This window comes from Lontra canadensis, unplaced genomic scaffold, assembly GCF_010015895.1.
Source record: "Lontra canadensis isolate GAN:19392208 unplaced genomic scaffold, GSC_riverotter_1.0 scaffold3, whole genome shotgun sequence".
NCBI classification, from domain to species: Eukaryota; Metazoa; Chordata; class Mammalia; order Carnivora; family Mustelidae; genus Lontra; species Lontra canadensis.
This window is the reverse complement of record NW_022630997.1, coordinates 51,652,727-51,670,996: the sequence shown is the minus strand read 5'-3', so window position 1 is coordinate 51,670,996 and position 18,270 is coordinate 51,652,727. Positions and strand designations below refer to the sequence as shown.

The window sequence follows — 18,270 nt, the reverse complement described above, 5'->3', positions numbered from 1 at the left end:
CCCATTCAATTCTAAACTGAGGGCAGTGCCACTTCTGTAACCCTCCTAGTCTGAATTCTGAACTCCAAGTTAGAAACAAGTCAACTACTGATGATTTCAGTGTAATGAAGCATCTACTGTCAAGGAAATCGTTTGTTAAGCCCTATATACAACATACTGAATTTTCGGATCCAGAGATGTTTATATTTCTGGATTAAAATCAGTGTACTTATGGAAAATAAAGGCATGTTTGAAGTTGTTTAGATTATTTGATTATTGCAAAATGCAGAAGAAAAATACTATGATGTCTACATTTTAATTACTGTTAAAGATTTAGTCTATACAGTAGGATTATATTGTACTGAAAACAGGTGGCTTTCTGCAGATTCTAAAACCCAAGTAATAATATCAACTTAGTCTATTTCCTGGAGAGTGAGCTTTGAAACTATGATTGAAAACGTATCTGAAGCTGTCTAATCATGTTATTTTGCTACAACAGAAAATAGTCCTTTTATATTTAAGCTAAGGGAAATAAACTAGTGCCAGAAAACAAAAATACTTTTATCCATGAAGGAAAGAAACTGTGGACTTAAATTTATTTCTTATCTTTACTTTTTCTGTAAAGTTTAATTGCCGTTTGGATTGGCAGCATCTTAAGTAATTGATGCTGACCATTCATTCCCACCAAATACATATACATAGACACGTGTGTGTGTGTGTGTGTGTGTGTGTGTGTGTGTGTGTAGAACAGTTAAAATATCCCTACAGCCACTTTTAATATATATCAAGCAGCTTGGCTTAATTAGTGGTTGGTATTTAAATACAATGATTTATGAATAATTGAAGACCTGATTTAGGTTTAATAGACCTATTTTTGATATGCAGTGAACCAGAGCAAATGCATTACAATCTTTAAGCAATTATTCTCCAGAAGTTTGTGTGTGTGGTTTTTTTTTTAAGATTTTATTAATTTGAGAGAGAGCATGAGCAGGTGAGAAGCAGCCACCCAGGCACCCCAAGAAGTTTATTTTTAATAAGAATGCCCAGTAACAGCTCTACTATCAGAAATATTCAATAAAGCATATCGAATTTACGAAGGAGCAGGCTGAGCTTTATATGCTTTATTTCTTGAGCAAAGTAAAAAATGAGACACCTGTATGACAATACCCTCAATGTTTCAACATTGGTTTTAGATTAAAAATTGATCTGACATGTTAAAATCAAGTAAAAGTGACCAAGTTGTCTGAAAAAACACCAAGATGTGTTCCTTATGGTATGTTATACCACTTCAAGCCCACATCAAGGTGAAAATGATTAACGAATTTGACAATCATCAAAATAATCTTACTCTTTTAAAAATTACTTCTGCGGGGTGCTTGGGTGGCTCAGTGGGTTAAAGCCTCTGCCTTCAGCTCAGGTCATGGTCCCAGGGTCCTGGGATCAAGCCCGCATGGGGCTCTCTGCTCAGCGGGGAGCCCCCTTCCTCCTCTCTCTCTGCCTGCTTCTCTGCCTACTTGTAATCTCTGTCAAATAAATAAATAAAATCTTAAAAAAAAAAAAATGACTTCTGGGACACCTGGGTGGCTCAGTCAGTTAAGTGTCTGCCTTCAGCTCAGGTCATGATCCCTGGGCTGGGTCCTGGGTCCCAGAATTGAGCCCCGCATCAAGCTTTCTGCTCATTGGGAAGCCTGCTTCTCCCTCTCCCTCTGCCTGACACTCTGCCTACATGTGATCTCTTCTCTCTCAAAAATAAATACATAAGATTTAAAAGAAAAAAGAACACAACTTTTTTTGTCCTGCTTTATAAAAAGTTGAAGTTTTGGTAGTAAGGAAGTATTCATTAAAAACATAATTATCAAAATGTGGCATTGTTTTATACATATTTTAACAAAATTAGCCAAACAAGAATGATAATATGCTGATAAACTAGGAAATATAAATCTAATGGAGTAACACCAGTTACCAGAACAATCTGGCACTGCAGTTTAGAAATTTCATAGTTACAGAAAGAGGTATTCTGCATCTTTGAAATACGGAAGGAGAGGAAATAAAAGGATTAATTACTTCCACAAGTTAGATCTCAAAATTCCAGTGTTCTGTAGGTCAAAAAGTAGGTATCACTGTCTGCTGTTCTAAAATAAAGGCCTTCAATTATCAACCACGTATGAAGGGGGCTGACAGGGGCAAAGAACAAACAGATGGCAGTTTTCAGATGATCTAGCTGAACAGTGGGTATTCCAACAGGTTACATGTGTGTGAGGATCCAGAAGCTGCGGGTGAACTTAAATGATATTGAGGCCCAATTTTAGAGTAGATAACTTCACAGAGACCCAACCCACTTACTTCGTATGACTTTTATATTTTAAAATCACTGCTAAAGGCTTGCAGTGTATTCTTTTGCAAACCATTAGCCAGTACTCATGGAGGCCCATATACGCCTATTTAATTTACCTATCTAATCACTTATTAAAGAAAGTGTCTTTCTTTGAGATTTTCTTAGGCTGCTGGACACCTGTCTTATCTAATGAGCTGGGTATTTTGATAGTCTCTAGACCCGCCAAACCTATGGCAGATTAGTGATCCTTCCAAATAGGGGTAATCAGGGAGAGAAGACGAGAGAGAAATGAGTCCTGGGGTAATTCCTTTGGCAACCCATTAATGCTATCTTCAGCAGTGTCTGGGTGCATTTTTGATCTGAAGAGGCGACAGCATTTTTCAAAAAGTTTTCTGTGGTCATGAGACTAATCCTGGAACCTAAAAGTCATTTCCAGCTTGACCACGCCACCACACTTTCCACAAAGCCACATCTCGTCTGAGTTCCTGGCCTTGGTCAGGGTTCTGAAAGGAGCCACAAATGTGTAGTCTCCGAGTGGGCACTTGTTTGTAAGTATTTATTTTCCGGAGCCCACTCAGGAGCCAAGAGAAGCTATAGGCTGTTATAGAGGACGGAACAATGAGTCAAAACAACGCCTCCCCACTTTTACACTAATGCATGGGGGAAATCCCCGGAACACTAGTGTTTGATTATGAATGGAGATTGCTTTGGGGGTGAGGGGGCTGGTGTTGAAAGGCCGGCAAAGAAAATTTGGAGATCCTGGCTTGGTCAAAGCACTAAACCCCACTGGATAACCATGGAATTCCTGCCCAGAAAATCGTTCATAAATGATTTCTGCAGCAAAGATATTGTTGAAAAGTATTTATTTACACTATAGTCATAAACCATCCATTATCTGAACTTCAGTTAGTGGTTTTTGCGTTAGAATAAATCATTTATAGTTCCACAACTATTAAGAGCTAATAACCAAACAAGTCAGCTCCAGTAATATTATTTACATTCTTATCTGCAATTCGACTACAAAGGTAACACTTTTAAGTCACAAAACAGAGCATACAAAAATATACTTTCTAAAAAAAAAAAATCCAAATATTAATAGGCAGAAATATACAGCCATACTAAACCCAGGGAGTGATTTTTTTTTCCATAGTAAGGCAACCCATTTACATGCAGACCCTGTAACATTGTCCACATCACACAAGGCACCGAGGACACTTCCAACACGACTGCATGCATCCTAGTTTCAGAGAATATATGTACATCCCCCTTTAAATAAGTTAACCTCTGACTCATTGCGAGAGATCATAAATGCTTTACTTTTCTTCCCAAAGGTTCAGAACTTGGAGGACAGTGCACATCAAAAATACACAAAATCTGAGTGGATATACACTGAAAAAATAGTCTCTCTGTTTCTCAAACAACTCAAAAAGGAGCAGATATTGCTATGTCCCTCCCATCGCATTGCACTTCCGTTCTCTGAGTTTATAATACATACTGCTTAAAGGGGTGGAACGACTAGATAAGCTTTGATTCACTGTTCTAGGGCCACAGAATGCAGCATAAAGGCCATGCTGCATTCACTGTACAGAGTCCCCAAATCAGTCCCAAGCCATAAAGTGCACATCAGCTTTCCTTCTTTCTGCTGCCTCCACCTGAAGGGAGCAGTATCTCCCAACCTACTGTAGAAAAAGTTTCCAATTGGGACGTCCAGAGTCAAAAAATCTGTAATGGGACAAAATATGAGAGAGCGGAGGAAGCAAAACCTAGTCAAACAACCCTTTAAAGCAGGGTCAGGCCTCAGCCCTCTAGGCCAGAGGCCCCCACCCAACCCCCTTCTGAGCCTCCGCACTCATTAACTTGGGGTGAGAGTCAACTCACCTAAGAGAGACTAAAGTGACCTAAGTTTCGGGAAGGACCTGCTTCTAGGTGGAAAGGGGGCAGTGCTGGGCTCCACCAAGGCCCTTGGCCCAGGGAGGGGAGAGAGGGGCAGGACAGGGTTGGTAGTGTTTGTTGTGCAGCTCGAGTGGACCAGGGGACGAAGGGCCTCCGGGGCCTCAGGGAGCTGGTCTGTCAGCCTGAGTCTCATCTCAAGGTGTTCGGGTCCGAGAGGAGCAAGGGGCCAGAGATCCTCCACCGAGCGTGCCGCTGGTGCTGCCACACAGGGGCCCCCCAGCCTGCGCGCCCCCGGGGCACGAGGCCGTGGACGCAGCTGGCACAGCTGAGGAGGGGGCACTGCTTTTGCGCTCCTTCTGTCTCAGGTGGATCTTGGTGTGGCGCTTCCTCTCATCACTCCGGGCAAACTTGCGGCCGCAGTAGTCACAGGCGAAGGGCTTCTCGCCCGTGTGGGTGCGGATGTGGGTAGTGAGGTGGTCACTGCGGCTGAAGTTGCGCATGCAAATCCGACACTGGAAGGGCTTGTGTCCCGTGTGGATTCGGATGTGTCGGGTGAGCTCGTCAGAGCGGGAGAAGCGGCGGTCACAGCCTTCTGCTGGGCACGGGTAGGGCCTCTCGTGCACTGGGGTCTTGCTAGGCCTGTTGGGGTACTTGCGAGGCCTCAGAATGGGCCGCAGCGGCAGGTGGTGGGGGTTATAAGCGGCGGCCGCGGCGGCGGCTGAGCTGCTGCCAGGCAGCCGGGGTCCCTCACTGCCTCCACTGGCCCCTGGCCCTGTGGCCCCAGAACTGGGGCCCCCCAGGGTAAAGTTGCGAATGGTGGAGAGTGGAGTGAGTGGAGGAGGGACTCGCAAGGAGTCCAGAGGGCAGGGAAAGGGTTTGCGGTCTGGGCCAGCTGTACCGTGTAGATCTCTTGGACACTGTGGTTGGAAGAATCCAGGATAGTCTGGGATCATGGGAAAGAGACCAGGGTCCGTGGCTGGCTTAGGGGAGGGGTAGGAAGGAGGTGGTGGGTAGGCCAGAGAGGAGGAGCTGGAGGTGGTGGCTGCTGACAGGAACGCCGAGGGGTCCTGGTAGATGTCTCCTGCACAGCCAGAATAAGGAGGAGGTGGCGGTGGAGAGTACAGTTGGTCCAGGTCAGGCTGGGTCTGAGACATGGTGCACACACCCAGGGGTCCTGTGGCCAGTGGGTTGGGGGAGGCAGAGGTGACGCTGGACGAGGCTGTGGTCGAAGCTGGGGAGGTAACCCCTTGCAGGATGCCTGCACTCACAATATTGATGATGCCTTCTGGGTAGCAGCTGGCACCAGGGTACTGGGGGTCAATGGAGAACTTGCCCATGTACGTGAAGGTCTGGTTTCTAGGTGCAGAGACGGGAGCAAAGCTGCTGGGATATGGGAGATCCAAGGACCTCTTCTCTCCGGTCATGTCAATGTTGATCATGCCATCTGGGGAGGGAATAGAAACAATGGAGGTGGAGCAATGGCAATGCAGCCAAGCATCCCTTGTTATCCCCCTCTAAACATAGGTCCATTTCCAAATCCCAAGATCCTAGCACAGTAGAGTTGGGGCAGAGTCCAACAGGTGGGAAAACTGCAGACCAAAGACAGTAAGAAGAGGGTAGCCCAGGATCCCCGCGGCAGCCAGTGACAGTCTGGGACTCAAACTACCTCCAGGAAAGCCAGGATGAGCTACTCCCAGCCCCCACACACAGCCATCTGTGGCTCTCGTCCCCAATAAAAACACCCAATAATAGCAACAACAATATCAAAAATCCCCCCATCTGCCTGGAAATTCTCTCCCTCTCCTTTGTCTGGGGGTCCCACGGCTGCGGCTCCAGGGCAGACACTAACCAGGAGACTGATCCCAGCCAATGCCGCCAGAGAGAGGGGAGCCTGAGAAAGAGATCAGTGATTTCTGGCTGCTACCCCTCCGCGGTGCCTACCCTCCCTCCCTCTCCCGCTGCGCTACAGCTGACGGCTGCTGGAGGGTATGGGGCGCTGCAGTGGAAGGAATCGATAGGTTTCCTTCCTTTCCCAACCTTCTCAGCCTTGTCCAACACCCGCACGCCCCAGCCCAAGGCCAGTAGCGGAGCTTCGAGGAAGGAGCGGGGACCGCGGCGGACCACTTTCCACTGCATCGCCAAGGAAACCAGCGGCGCCGGTGCCCCCGCGGGCCTCCTTCGGCAGCCAGGGGGCCGCTTCCCGCCGTTGCCCGCCCTCCTCCTCCTCCTTCTTCCCGCCTCTCCAACCCCCTCAACTTCGCGGGCGGCGCGCAGGTGGGGGCGCTCCTTCTGGCCGCTCCCGGAACGCGCTCGGAGATTTTTCCCGGGGTCGGTTCTGCCCTGGAGGGAGCGGCAGACGCTTTCCTCTGGCGCTTCTCCGCCTCTCGGCTTTCCAGCTCTCCTCCGGGGCCCCGAACTTTCTCGTCACTTTGTCCCTTCCCCGGGAGAGGGGAGGCCTGGGTACCGGCGGCCCACGAGCCGGTACAAGCCCGACGCCTGGTCGGGCACCTCTTCTACTATCATCCCCGTGCCCGCCGGGGGCTAGGCGCGCCGCGGCGCACGCACGCCCGCTCCCTGACGACTGGGTGCATTTGCCCGCGCGCCCAGCTCCAGCGATCGGGTCCTTGCTCCCGCGGGCTTCTCCTGCATCCCGTTGGGTCAACACCGTCCACCTCGCGCCCCAACCCTTTCCTCCAAGTGCTGCACACGCACCGCACCCCACCCACCACCTTCGAGCCGCGTGGGTCCCAGCCCGCGAAGGAGGCATGCGGCTTACCTCCGGCCACTCCGTTCATCTGGTCAAAGGGGCCTCCCAGTTCGGCATTGGGGAAGATGGTCACCGACGTGGCGGCGAGGTCCTCCACCGGGTAGATGTTGTCAGACAGCTGGTGCACAAAACCACTGAGAGTTACTGGGATTTTGTCTACGGCCTTGGCGGTCATCATTTGCTCCTCGCACAACCTGGAGACCCAACTCCCTCTCTACCTGGAGCGTCAGAGAAGCCGTTTTGGAGAGGGATTGGACTGAGTCTAAGTTGGTATCTCCTTTTGCCCTCCACACTTAAAAGCAACCACAAAAAAAAAAAAAAAATCCAACAGAAATAAAACTAGCAAACAAGTTGCTGTTTTTTCTAAGAAAGAAGAAAATGACTATTTGCCACTGACTCTCTCCTGTGTTCCGGCTGGGAAGCCAGGAGTTGCTGGTGTAGTGTTATTATAACAGTCAGTGTGTCCCCTCGCCGAGCTATTAATCAATTGCTGCTCTCTCGGTTAGACGGAAAGTGTTGCTGTAAGTATTTATGGGCAGGTCCTCAATGCCCGTGACGTCGCTGCCCATATATGGACTGAGGAACAGGGCTGGGCCAGGCGGCTTCTTGCCGTCACATGGCCGATTTGCATACGGGCTCGGCAGCGCGGGCTCCGCCGGGCTCGCGACTCCCGGCTCTCAGCGGGGAATCGCCGGGGTCTAGGGCGCGCAGCCCGAGGCCCAGTCCCCATCCAGGGCGCAGGGCCCAGCTGTGAGCGGGCGCGCCGCGAGTCTGGCTCAGGCCACCCGGGAAGAGCTTGCGGGTCTTAGCTGCGGCGAGGCCTCCCCGGGCGGGGAGGAATTCCGGTTCTCCGGGACTTTCCAAAAAAGGCGAAGATCCGGTGCCGGCGGCTCCGCCTCCCCAGCCCTTGTTTGGGAGCCATTCCGGAAAATTAAACTTCGGAAAGAAACCGAGCGGAGCCGAGACACTACAGTCAAACCCCTACTCACTTTCTTGGCAGCTCAAAACCGCAAGCAAAAGGAGGCACCGAAGAAAAAAAAAAAAAAAAAAAAAAAAAGGCTGCATGCATTCACGGAAGCTGACTGTTTTTTTCTGAATTACTTGGTGGAAAGAAGTGGCTGGTGATAAGAGTGAATGCGGTATTGCTTTTTTGGAAAGTCTGTTCTATTTATACAGGAGCGAAAACGGAACAGGTTTGGGGTTGTTTGTTTGTTTAAGTATTTCGGGCATCTTGGGGCTGGGGGGTAGACCCTAGGAGGAGCAGAATAACTGCGGCGAGCTTCGAGAGAAATCCTCAGCGGGAGACACCCCCCCCCTTCCTCTGCCCGCGCGCTCCCCGCCCCCCTTCAGCTGCTGCGCGGAGCGGGCGCCCTTCCCGGCGCGTCTGGGCGGTCGGCTGTGTGGGGGCGTCCAGATGGAGGCTTGGACACTCACCCTGCCCCGCCGCGCACACGCACACACACTCTTACACTCACACACGCTCCACTTCCGCTACACACACTCCCGCCCCCGCTGCCTTCTTCACACACCCACTCGCACACCTTACTCTACACACCTCCCTGTTGACAGCGCGCCGGCGCTCCCGCCTTGCCAACAGAGCGCCCGGCCAGCCAAGCGCGCGCCGGGGGTTGCCACACTGGGTACCTTGCCAAGACACCCCTCCTCACCTTCTCTCGCCGAACCGTCAGCCCCCGACCCCCGAACGGCTACACTCGGCGGGTACGCCCTGCCCTCCCCGGAGCTCTACTCCACAACACGCACATTTGGAGGAATCTTGTTGCTTTGCCTCGCCAAGAGCCACTTCGGTGAGCCCAGCGAGGTCCCGAGTGACAGCCAACAGCGTCGCTAAGGCCAATTTCGAGCCGCCATCACCCCCACACGCGTTTCCCTTTTCGAGTAAAAAATAACAACGACAACAACAACAAAACTGTCCCGGATGGAAACCTTCCTGTTTAGTTCCCAAAGCAATTTTTAAAAAACTTTCCAGAGGTCCATAAAGCGGTGGGTTCTGGCTTGCTGCACGCACCACTCCCGCCTCCCGTCCCACCGCCGCAGCGCTCCGGGCTTGGCCCGGGCCACGCCGGAGGCTGCTCCCAGCTGCCCAAGCCGGCCCGCCGCCGCCTGCCTGGTTCCGTTGCGCCCCAAAGCCGCCAAGACCTGGGATGAAGCGCGGGGGCAGCCTCTGGGGCCTGGCCAGGCCAGGCCCTCTCCCGCCCCCGGCCCGGGACGGCCCCAGCCTCGTGGGGGCCCGGGCGGGCGAGAACCACGACGCCACGCCGTGGAGGAAGCTAGGCGCTGCAGGCGGCTCTCCCGCCGCTCACCTGCCGCGGCCGCGGCCGCTGCCGCAGCCAGCCCGCTCCCACCCGGGCGGGCGCGCGGCGGTGAGGGCCCCGGGGGAGGCCGGCAGCGGCTTCTGCAACTCCGCCCAAGCGTCGCGTCTCCCCCTGCCCGCCGCGGAATCGTCTTCTCGAGCGGCCGGCCACTTTCCTGACCAAACGCCCAGAAAAAAATTGGGAAAGTTTACCGCTCGCACTGCGCGCTCTTTTTCCAATTGGAGATAAAAATAAAAGGGAAAGCAAGGAAATCATAGCAACGTTAGTGCCCTTGTAGATACCCAACCCTCGGTGTAAACGTGCAAAGTCCCATTTCTTATTTAAAAAAAAAAAAAAAGAAAGAAAGAAAGAAAAGAAAGCTGCGCTCTTACCACGTGCGCCAGCCCACTCCGCCTGCGCTCGGGCCGGTCCCGCGGCCCCCGCGCTGACCACCGGCAAGACGACGCCTCGGAGGGGAGCCCGACTCGCATCTCCAGCCTTGAGTCCGAAAGAAGGCGGGGTGGGGGGGAGCCAAATTATGCAAATGTGGGTCGTGGCAGCGGGACTCGGGTTACGGCCCCCGCCGGCCTCGTAGGTGAGGCACCCACACGCACGCAGCAGGCGCCGGCGCGGCGACTGCTAGAGCTTCGCTCCTCTCCACGCACATGGGCGGGCGAGTCGCCGGGGCCGCCCCGCGGCGGGTGCTGCTGACAACCCCGCCGGTGGCCGCCCTGCGCCGCCCGGAGGGGGAGCTCCTGGACGCCCGAGTGCGGGCTGAGAAGGGCGCAAAGGGCCGGACGCAGGCTGGGGGCGGCACTGGCATAGGAGAGACTTGCGGTCCTCGCCTGTTACCCTTCCCGAAGGAGGAGGCTGAGTTTGGGGGTGAGGCCGGGAAGGGGGCCCCACCGAGGAGAGGCGGGCTTGTCTGGCCCGTCTGACAAGCGCATTAGAGTGCGCAAATGGGAGTGACTGACCCTCTGGAATTATTCGGAGCTTTCCAACAACTCAAACCTCTCTCAAGAGCTACACCCTGTCAAGCCCGCGGTGTGCCTGGGGTGGACTGGGGTAGGGGGGGCGACCAAGAGCAGCCGAGAAGCTCCGCCGGCTCCCGGGAAGGCGCCTGGGACCAGTCCTGGGAGGCCCTCCCTTGAACCTCTGCTGGAAACGGGTCAGTAGATACTTCCTGTAACCACCTTCTTCTTTTTCTTCTTTTTTAAAGAATGCTAGTGGAACGAAGTCTAGGCACACTCATTTCAAGCGAGCCACTCCGTGGTAAGTAATAAGAAAGCTAAAGTGACTTGCCTAAAATCACGCAGCTGATAAGTGGTGGTATTCAAACTTGCAGCCTGCTCTTCGGACTCCAAGTACAGTGTTCTGGTCGCTACATCCTTCTCTGGGGTGGGGTGGGGTGGAGGTGGGGGGGACCCAGCTCCGGAAAGGGAACAGCTCTTTGAGGATTGAGAGACTAGCTCGGCCCACTAGAGAAGAAACAGGTCACCTGCGCCAACTTCATCTCTTTTCTTTGGCATTTCTGAGTAGAGGGAAGCTGAGATCAGGGTTTTCAAAGGGCAAGGGCTGCAGGACCATCATGGACGCACACCGCTCTCCAGGGTGAAGGCAGAATTTGAATTCTTGGGCTCTCTAGACCTACGTTGTGGATGGAGTAAGCAGGCTGGCACAAAGCCAGCATGCTAACAGGCCCTGTAATAGGAGAACTCAAGTGCATAGTATCCTTCCTGGAAGGTGTAAGTGAGGGAAGAAAGAAGTGCGACAGAAGAAACTCCGCAGGTGTTTACAGAGCCCATACAGTGCTGGGGAGGAAAGAAGCAAGGAAGGGGGTGTGTGGCAGTTGGGATGATGTATCCTCTACTTTTAGGCACTTGAACTTACTCTGATCAAAAAACTGAAAGAACCAACTATTACAAATAAATTGATTCCTAAAATCACCCCTCCCCCAAAAAACTTAAAAAAAAAAAAACCTAAACAAATAAATACCTTTCTTTAAAATAGAGTTGTCAAAATGCCCAAGTAGATGGGGCACTCCAAGACGTGGCAGGGTTATTAATGCCAGATTCAGATGTGCTTTGTCCTGAATTCCAGACCCAAAAAGTAAAAGGGCAAGGAGAGTAGCAGTTTGTGGGCTTGCCCCTACAAGTGGGGAATGGGGTGGGAGGGAGGAGCAAGGTGGGCAGCCTGAGGTTTCAGGCTAGCCCTCAGGGTCCCCTCTGTAAGTGGCTTCCCGGTTCCCCCGCCCCGCCCCCCCCCATGATGTGGACTGAGAATCACAATCAGCCATGAGGCATATCACAAATAATGTGTTAACGTTTATATTTTGATTTATTAAGAAATATTTTTAACATCATTAGAGGCCAATCCTATTGCAATGTCCTTTTCACTCACTCCCATTCTAATCCAGCTACCAGAGTGGGAATCAAAGGGGTGTCAGAATTGCTCTTAACTGCAGACACACATGAGATTATGGCTCTGAACTCAAATGGCATAGGACATGTGCATCTCAGTGAAAATCAGGCTGATTGCCAACTCTGCCATCCAGCCAAGCCTTTCTTAAAGGTGCCCCTGTGTACTGAGAAAACAGATAAATCATTCCCCACATTCAGCATCTCACTAGGCATCTGGTAATCCCAGAGACTGTAAACCAAGCACAGATTATGCCAATCAGTGTTGCTGGGAAGCCTGAGAGAAGCATTGCAACTGAAATTGTTTTGTTGGCACAAATTGTCTGGTGAGGAGGAAGTAAGAGTCCTGTGATCTCATTTTGTAACAGCAACAACACTGGCTTAAGCAGGGGGTACTCAGCTCACCCTCAAGGGTGACCCATCAATAAGTTAACAGATATTTCTTAAGCACCTGCTGTGTTTCAAGAGCTAGGACAAACCCTGGGCATACAGTGGTGCCTAAAACCAGGCCTGGTTCCTGTCCCCATGGAGCTGGCAGTCAGTCACACAGATATATAACCACAAACAACGACAGTGTTTGACCCCAGTGAAGGAAAAGAACAGAGGACCCAACCGAGCCTAGAATGTTGAGGAAGGCTTCTCTAACCCAAGATCTGAAGGATGAGCAAGGTATTGAGGAAAGTTCAGTGGAGAAAGCATTCCCAGGAGAAAAAAGCAGTTGTCAAAAGGCCCCAGTGTGGGAGGAAGCAGAGTGTATATATTTGTAGAACGAAGAGGGTGGAAACCTTTAGTCCACCTTTCATACCTAGTGCACTGGGGCTGAGGATTACCTTCCCAAACCGTACGCCAGCCCCCCCACCCCACCCCCAGGAGATTTTAAGCTCTACAAGAGCTGTCCTTTTTCTCTGCTATTATCTTTTCTGGCTAATGACAATGGCATTATAATTTTAAATTTTGCAATTTTTTTTTTTTTTACCAGTCAGCTTCTGCAAACGAATGAGAACATGCCAACAAGATTTCAGCAGGAAGAGGGAACATAGACAGAAATGCTTATTGACATCAGTATTGTGTTTCAGTGACAGTCTTAATGAAATAACATTCCTTATTTGTCTATTTCTCAATCAGGAAATGACAGGCCAAGTGAATTTTGTCCCATTGAAAATTAATAAACTGGAGAAGGGCAGCCTCTCTAGTAGAAACACATCATGTCAGACCTACTGATCACTTTACCACTGCTGGCAAAAAAATAAAAAGCAAATCACTGCCTCATTTATCACCATTGTTGAAGACGAGGTACCTACCAATCTGTGGTCCAGGTTAATAAGTGGTAGTCTGTCAGTTTGGTCACAAAGGCTCAAAGTAAAACCTCCATTCCAAATCCCCCCACACCTTTTTTATGTCTTTAAATGTTAAATCTTTCAGTTTATATGTTTAAATGTATGAAAAATGAAGTTCACTGTAACTAGGGAATTCCTGGATTTTTTTTTTTCCATATACATGTCTGTAGCCTGCTTACATTACCAGGTTATGGAAAGCAATTTTCCTTTTTCCAAATAATGTCAAACTTCCTACAGAAGCTTTCTTTTTATGTTGAGAATGGGATGGGGCCAGTCACTGCATCCAGTTGTCAAAATAGTTGCTTTGCAGCATTTAAACCAAAAAAAAAAAAAAAAAAAATCGAACACTTCATATTTCAATTTAATAATCTTGACAAGAATGGCCATCATTTCTTGTGGTTAAGATTATGAGCTTTGGAGGCTCAGATGGCCTAGATTTGAATCCTAGGCCCTAGATTTAAATCCTAATTCTGACACTACCTGGCTGTGTGTTCTTAAGCAACTTATATAACTTCTCTGTGCCTCAGTTTACTCATCTATAAAAAAGGAAAGGGTAATTATACATATCTCATAGGGTATATTGGGGATTAAATATAGTGATATATGAAAAGCACTTAGCATACCATTTGGGACATAATAAGTATTCACTAATTGTTAGCTTTTAAATTATTATTCTTACTGAACATCTACTTTGTAGATAGACATTACACTATATTTTTCTAGGTTTGTTGCTTTATTCTTAACAACCATCTTGCAGAATTGGGCCATTTTGTCCCATTTCACAGATGAGGGAAATAAGGCTCAGGAAGATAGAATTTACCCAAATTCACACAACTGGGAAGTTGCTGAGCCAGAATATGAACCCCATTCTCTCAATTGCCAAAGCCCACATCGCTCAAGTACGTCACGTGACAGAGCACAACCAGCAGCAGATAAAAGCAGATAGAGTAGCTCTACGTCCAATACTGATGCATGAAGCATTTGTGATATTTTTTTCCCAAATTCAGATTTCCAGCTTCCAAGAATAATGGTGGTAGTATTACTGAGGTGTTTCAGGTTTCGGCTGTAAGAAGAAAAGGTAACCCAGAAAGCCCCAATTATTGGCACACAATTTATAACAAGCTGTGCCCTTGTGGAAGGAGTCATCTGGACTTCAAAAGCCAAGTTCCACATTAATAATGACCTAATTGACATGACATCTTTTTTTCCCCCAGAAGATCAAAATGCATAATGATAAAACTGGTGTTTTTCCAAGAGGTTTAGAAGTACAGGATAGAAATTTAAAATTTAGGGAGAGTGGGCTAGCGAGTGACCTGTGAAATCTGCAGGCTCCATGAGAAACTTCCTAGCTTTCGTGTAACCTGGGGATGGGACTTGCCTCCTGCTTTGTCTCATATACTCTCTATGCTGTTCCTTTTTCAACTTCATCCAGAAGAATGAGGCTTGGCCCATCTGAGATTTGCATATGCTATCTCAGCAGAGAGCTCCTGATTAACTAATTCTCCCCAGCCTACAACATGATATTTCTAATGATTTCTCTAGGAGAAGCTGGGCTTCCAGCAAGGACGAGGACCCCAGAAAACAGCCTCTGAAGGGCTTCTTTTCAGATAGGCCCTTCAGGGAAAGTTTAAATCAGAAAGTTCCAAGCTGCTACCATCTGTTCTCAGCACGGTGCATACCACTGACCCAGCGGCAGCCGGGAGTGAGGACCACTGTGGGGACATCAACCCAGAAGCCCTTTGCAGGCCAGCCTCCATCTTTCTGACTCTTCCCTCCACTGGTCACAGATGCAGGGCAATGCATGTAGCAGGGGAGCGGAAGGGACTCAGGGTAAGGAGCCCCAAGACCCTCCTTCCCAGTTCCACCTTTGCCGCAGACTGGTGGCATTATCTTGGGTTGGTGAAATTCCTGGGAATTTAATTCCAAGGAATTCCAAGGAAGCTGGGAGGAAGCAACAACAGGGCCTCCTCTTCTTGCCTCACTCAAGTCTTGGGTGGCAGCTTTGTGAGGAAGATAGGCTATTCTCTGCCCCTATCTGATGATACTTCTCAGCCATATGCCACAAAGAAGTAGAGACGACACATCCCCTCATGCCTGCCCAGGCTTTTAAATAGCAACCAGAAAGGCCACAGTGTCTGGAAAGAGAGTTTGAGTTTCCACTGTCTTGAATAAGGAAGGTGGTGAGGGCAGAGGGAAAGGATTGGAGGGCGGGAGAGTGGCAGAACCATTGCCCGGTACATCACTGCAGCAAAAAAGCACTGGGAGGATTGGGAATCGGACTCCATGATATCTCTCTGTAGTAATAGTATCCTTAATGATAATAATGGCTAATAATTGACCAAGCACGGAAGTGTACTAAGCACTCTGCTGACTATGTTGTCTTATCTCTTAGCCTACCAACCACACCATGAAGCAGACATCAGTAGTCTTCTCACATTACAGATGAAGAAATTGAGTCACAAAAACCCAAGCCACAGAGCTACTTAAGTGGAAGGGCGAAGATGTGAACCCAAGCAGTGTGACGCCATCGCCTGTCAGCAGGTGCTCCCAGGACCTCCCCTAGCTTGTGTAACTAGACAAGCTACTTAATGTCTCTCTCCCAGCCTTGGGTTCTTCATCTTTACAGTGGGCCTGGGCATACCTGCCTCAGCTGCCCTCGGCCAGAGCATCGTGGTGAGTCAAAGGGAGAGAATCAAGAACATGTTCTGAAAGGCAGGGCGGGCACTGCAAAGCCAATTGTCGTCTCCCAGAGCCACTGTGCAGGTTGCTGGACCTTTAGTAACCGAGCTGAATGTAGATTGGGATGAGAACGCAGGAGGCGGCGTCTATGATTTCAAGACAGGGAGGAGGCATCAACCATTGAACTGAACTTCTCACCCGTTTGCTGGCTGACCAAACCTGAGGCCCTCCAGAGCCATCTGTTGCCTCCCTCCTGCACACAGGAAGGTGGCCCAGATCTGTGTTGTCCTTTTCATCGGAAGATGGGATTAAGGAACTTGTGCCTCAGAGGCTTGGGGCCTTTGAAATGCGTCCTTGGCAAGTCTGCTTTCCTGATGCTAAATAGAGACCTTGACACGTGGTCTCCTGACTTCTTTTATCCTAATAATTAACTAGAATGTATGTTTCTGCTCTAGGGCTATTGTGCCTGAGAGAATATTGTGGTTACAGTGTGATCACCAGTGGGTAACAGAACAATTCAGTCAATGGCCCTTGTAAGCACATAATCAGAGCCTCCCCAGAAACCTGGCAACTCCCAGCCTCTTAGAATTAGAACGTTTGCTCTTTAAAAATACGATTAGTTAGGGTGCCTAGGCAGCTCCGACGGTTAAGCGGCTGCCTTTGGCTCAGATCATGATCTTGGAGCCCTTGGGATCAAGTCCTGGGATCAAGCCATTTCAGCCTAGGTTATAGGTCCAGCTCCCTGCTCAGCGGGCAGTCTGCTTCTCCCAAGAAACACCGAAGGCATGACCAAAATGACCATTTTAGCCCCTTCATCTGTTACTCAGAAATCCTCAGGTGAAGGTACCTCAAAAGAAGACTTATTTTCCTTGCCTTTCCCATGCTTCAGGCTTCTCATCTCGATGCTCTGTCATGTAATGGCAGCTCCAAATCAAATCAATGGAAAATCATGTCCGGAAGCCCAGTATATACTTCAAGTAAAAGTTTGGTGGTGCAAGTTGGAAAGGAATGGGCTCGACTCCCGCCACTCTGTGCAAATTCCTGGGTGTCTGAAAGCCGCTGCAACTTAGGAAGCTGTCCCATGACATGCAGACATGCCGGGGTTCCTTAGGTAGGGGAAGCAGAGAGCAGGTGACTACACAGGGATGGGCTGGTCTTGCTTTCAAATGCTGGCACAGGCCACGGGGTTCTGTTCCTCCATTCAGTGAAGATTTATTAAGTGCCTACTAGACACCAGGTACAGTGCTATGTGCTTGGAATGTGTCCATGAGCAAAACTCCCTGTCTTCGTGTAGCTTACAGCGTGGGGATTCCTGTGAACTTAATTCCAAGAACAAAAGAAAGAGAGAGAGAGAGAGAGAGAGAGAAAGGGAGGGAGGGAGGGAGGAAGGAACGAAGAAAGAGGAAAAGCTCTATTTGTAGTGTAGTATCTTCCCTTATCTTCAGCCAGAATCACGTTTAAGCCACCCACACTCAGGTACAAATCTCCTGTAAGGCCATTAGAGAAAAAATTACCAAACTTGCTCAGTAACACATTCTGGTATTTAACATGCTTGCAAGACCTTCATTCTTCAGGGATAGAAAATACTCCTTCTTCTTTTTTTAATTATGCATTTTATTTCATTTTCTCTTCAGGAGACATGAAATAAGTTAGTCATGATGTTCTGAATAAGAACCAGTCCTGGGCTGGATACGGCCCTCGACCTCTCCCATTTAACATGGACAATCTCAGTTCCTACAGCCTGTCCCCTGGAGTTTTCCTTTTGATCCTTTCAGCTTCCATATCAACTCTTTGATGAACTTCCTGATTTCCCACACTTCCCAGAGCTTGTAAAGCCTCATCAGACATTTTATGTGGCTCTCTATCCTTCCCAAATCCCTTTCACACACATTAGTTCCTTTGGGACTCAGAACACAGCCCTGTGATGTTGGCAAGGCCACGTTCACCTTTCCCACTGCCCGGAGAAGCCAGGTGAGACCCAGAGAGGGCCAAGGCACTCATCTAAGTCCACACAGCTCTTGAGGAGGCGGAGCTGATATTCCCAGTCAGGTCTCATGGGGCTGATGTTGAGAGCTATGTCTAACCTGAGCCCCAGCCACCAGCTGGGAAGGCCCATGCCCTTGAATGCTTGTGAAATCTCTATGACACTTTGATGGCTAGTGGCCAGTTAACATTTAGGTCATGTGTTTCCTTCCCCAGGTGTGTGCTTGACCCTGTTTTTTACCCCTATGTCATTTTACCCCCAGTGGGAGAGGGAGACAACATAAAGCTAGATAACAACAGCCAACAACCAGCCAGATCCTAGACTTCAAGGTCACTGAAGGCAATTTTGGGGCCACCAGCCTCAGATCCATCCCATGTGGTCCTTGTTTGTCCCATTTCGGTGAGGTTGGCACTGACTCACTGCTTGCCACCCTCTGGGTTATCAGCCTGTGGTGCAATCAGAAGAGATTCTCATCTGTGTAGGGTGATGTAAGTGTGGTTGGGTCTACCCTAGTGGGGTGACCAGCCTGACCAGGGGGAGGGGTCAAATTCATCAACTTTATGGATG

General features: G+C 49.6%; 1 protein-coding gene across 2 annotated transcripts; it reads right to left on the bottom strand.

The window, feature by feature from the left end:
- Positions 1-3,160: 3,160 nt before the first annotated feature.
- Positions 3,161-9,778, bottom strand: EGR2 (early growth response 2). Of its 2 annotated transcripts, none has more exons than XM_032842218.1 (3): positions 9,679-9,778; positions 6,984-7,092; positions 3,161-5,651 (listed from the first exon to the last, which is right to left on the bottom strand). In XM_032842218.1, the coding sequence occupies exons 1-3, from the start codon at positions 9,775-9,777 to the stop codon at positions 4,402-4,404; spliced, it is 1,458 nt and encodes a 485-aa protein (XP_032698109.1). In that variant the 5' UTR covers position 9,778; the 3' UTR covers positions 3,161-4,401. The 2 variants fall into 2 exon arrangements, with proteins under 2 accessions (XP_032698109.1, XP_032698119.1); XM_032842228.1 differs by lacking the exon at positions 9,679-9,778 and adding an exon at positions 7,193-7,535.
- Between the last annotated feature and the right edge of the window lie 8,492 nt (positions 9,779-18,270).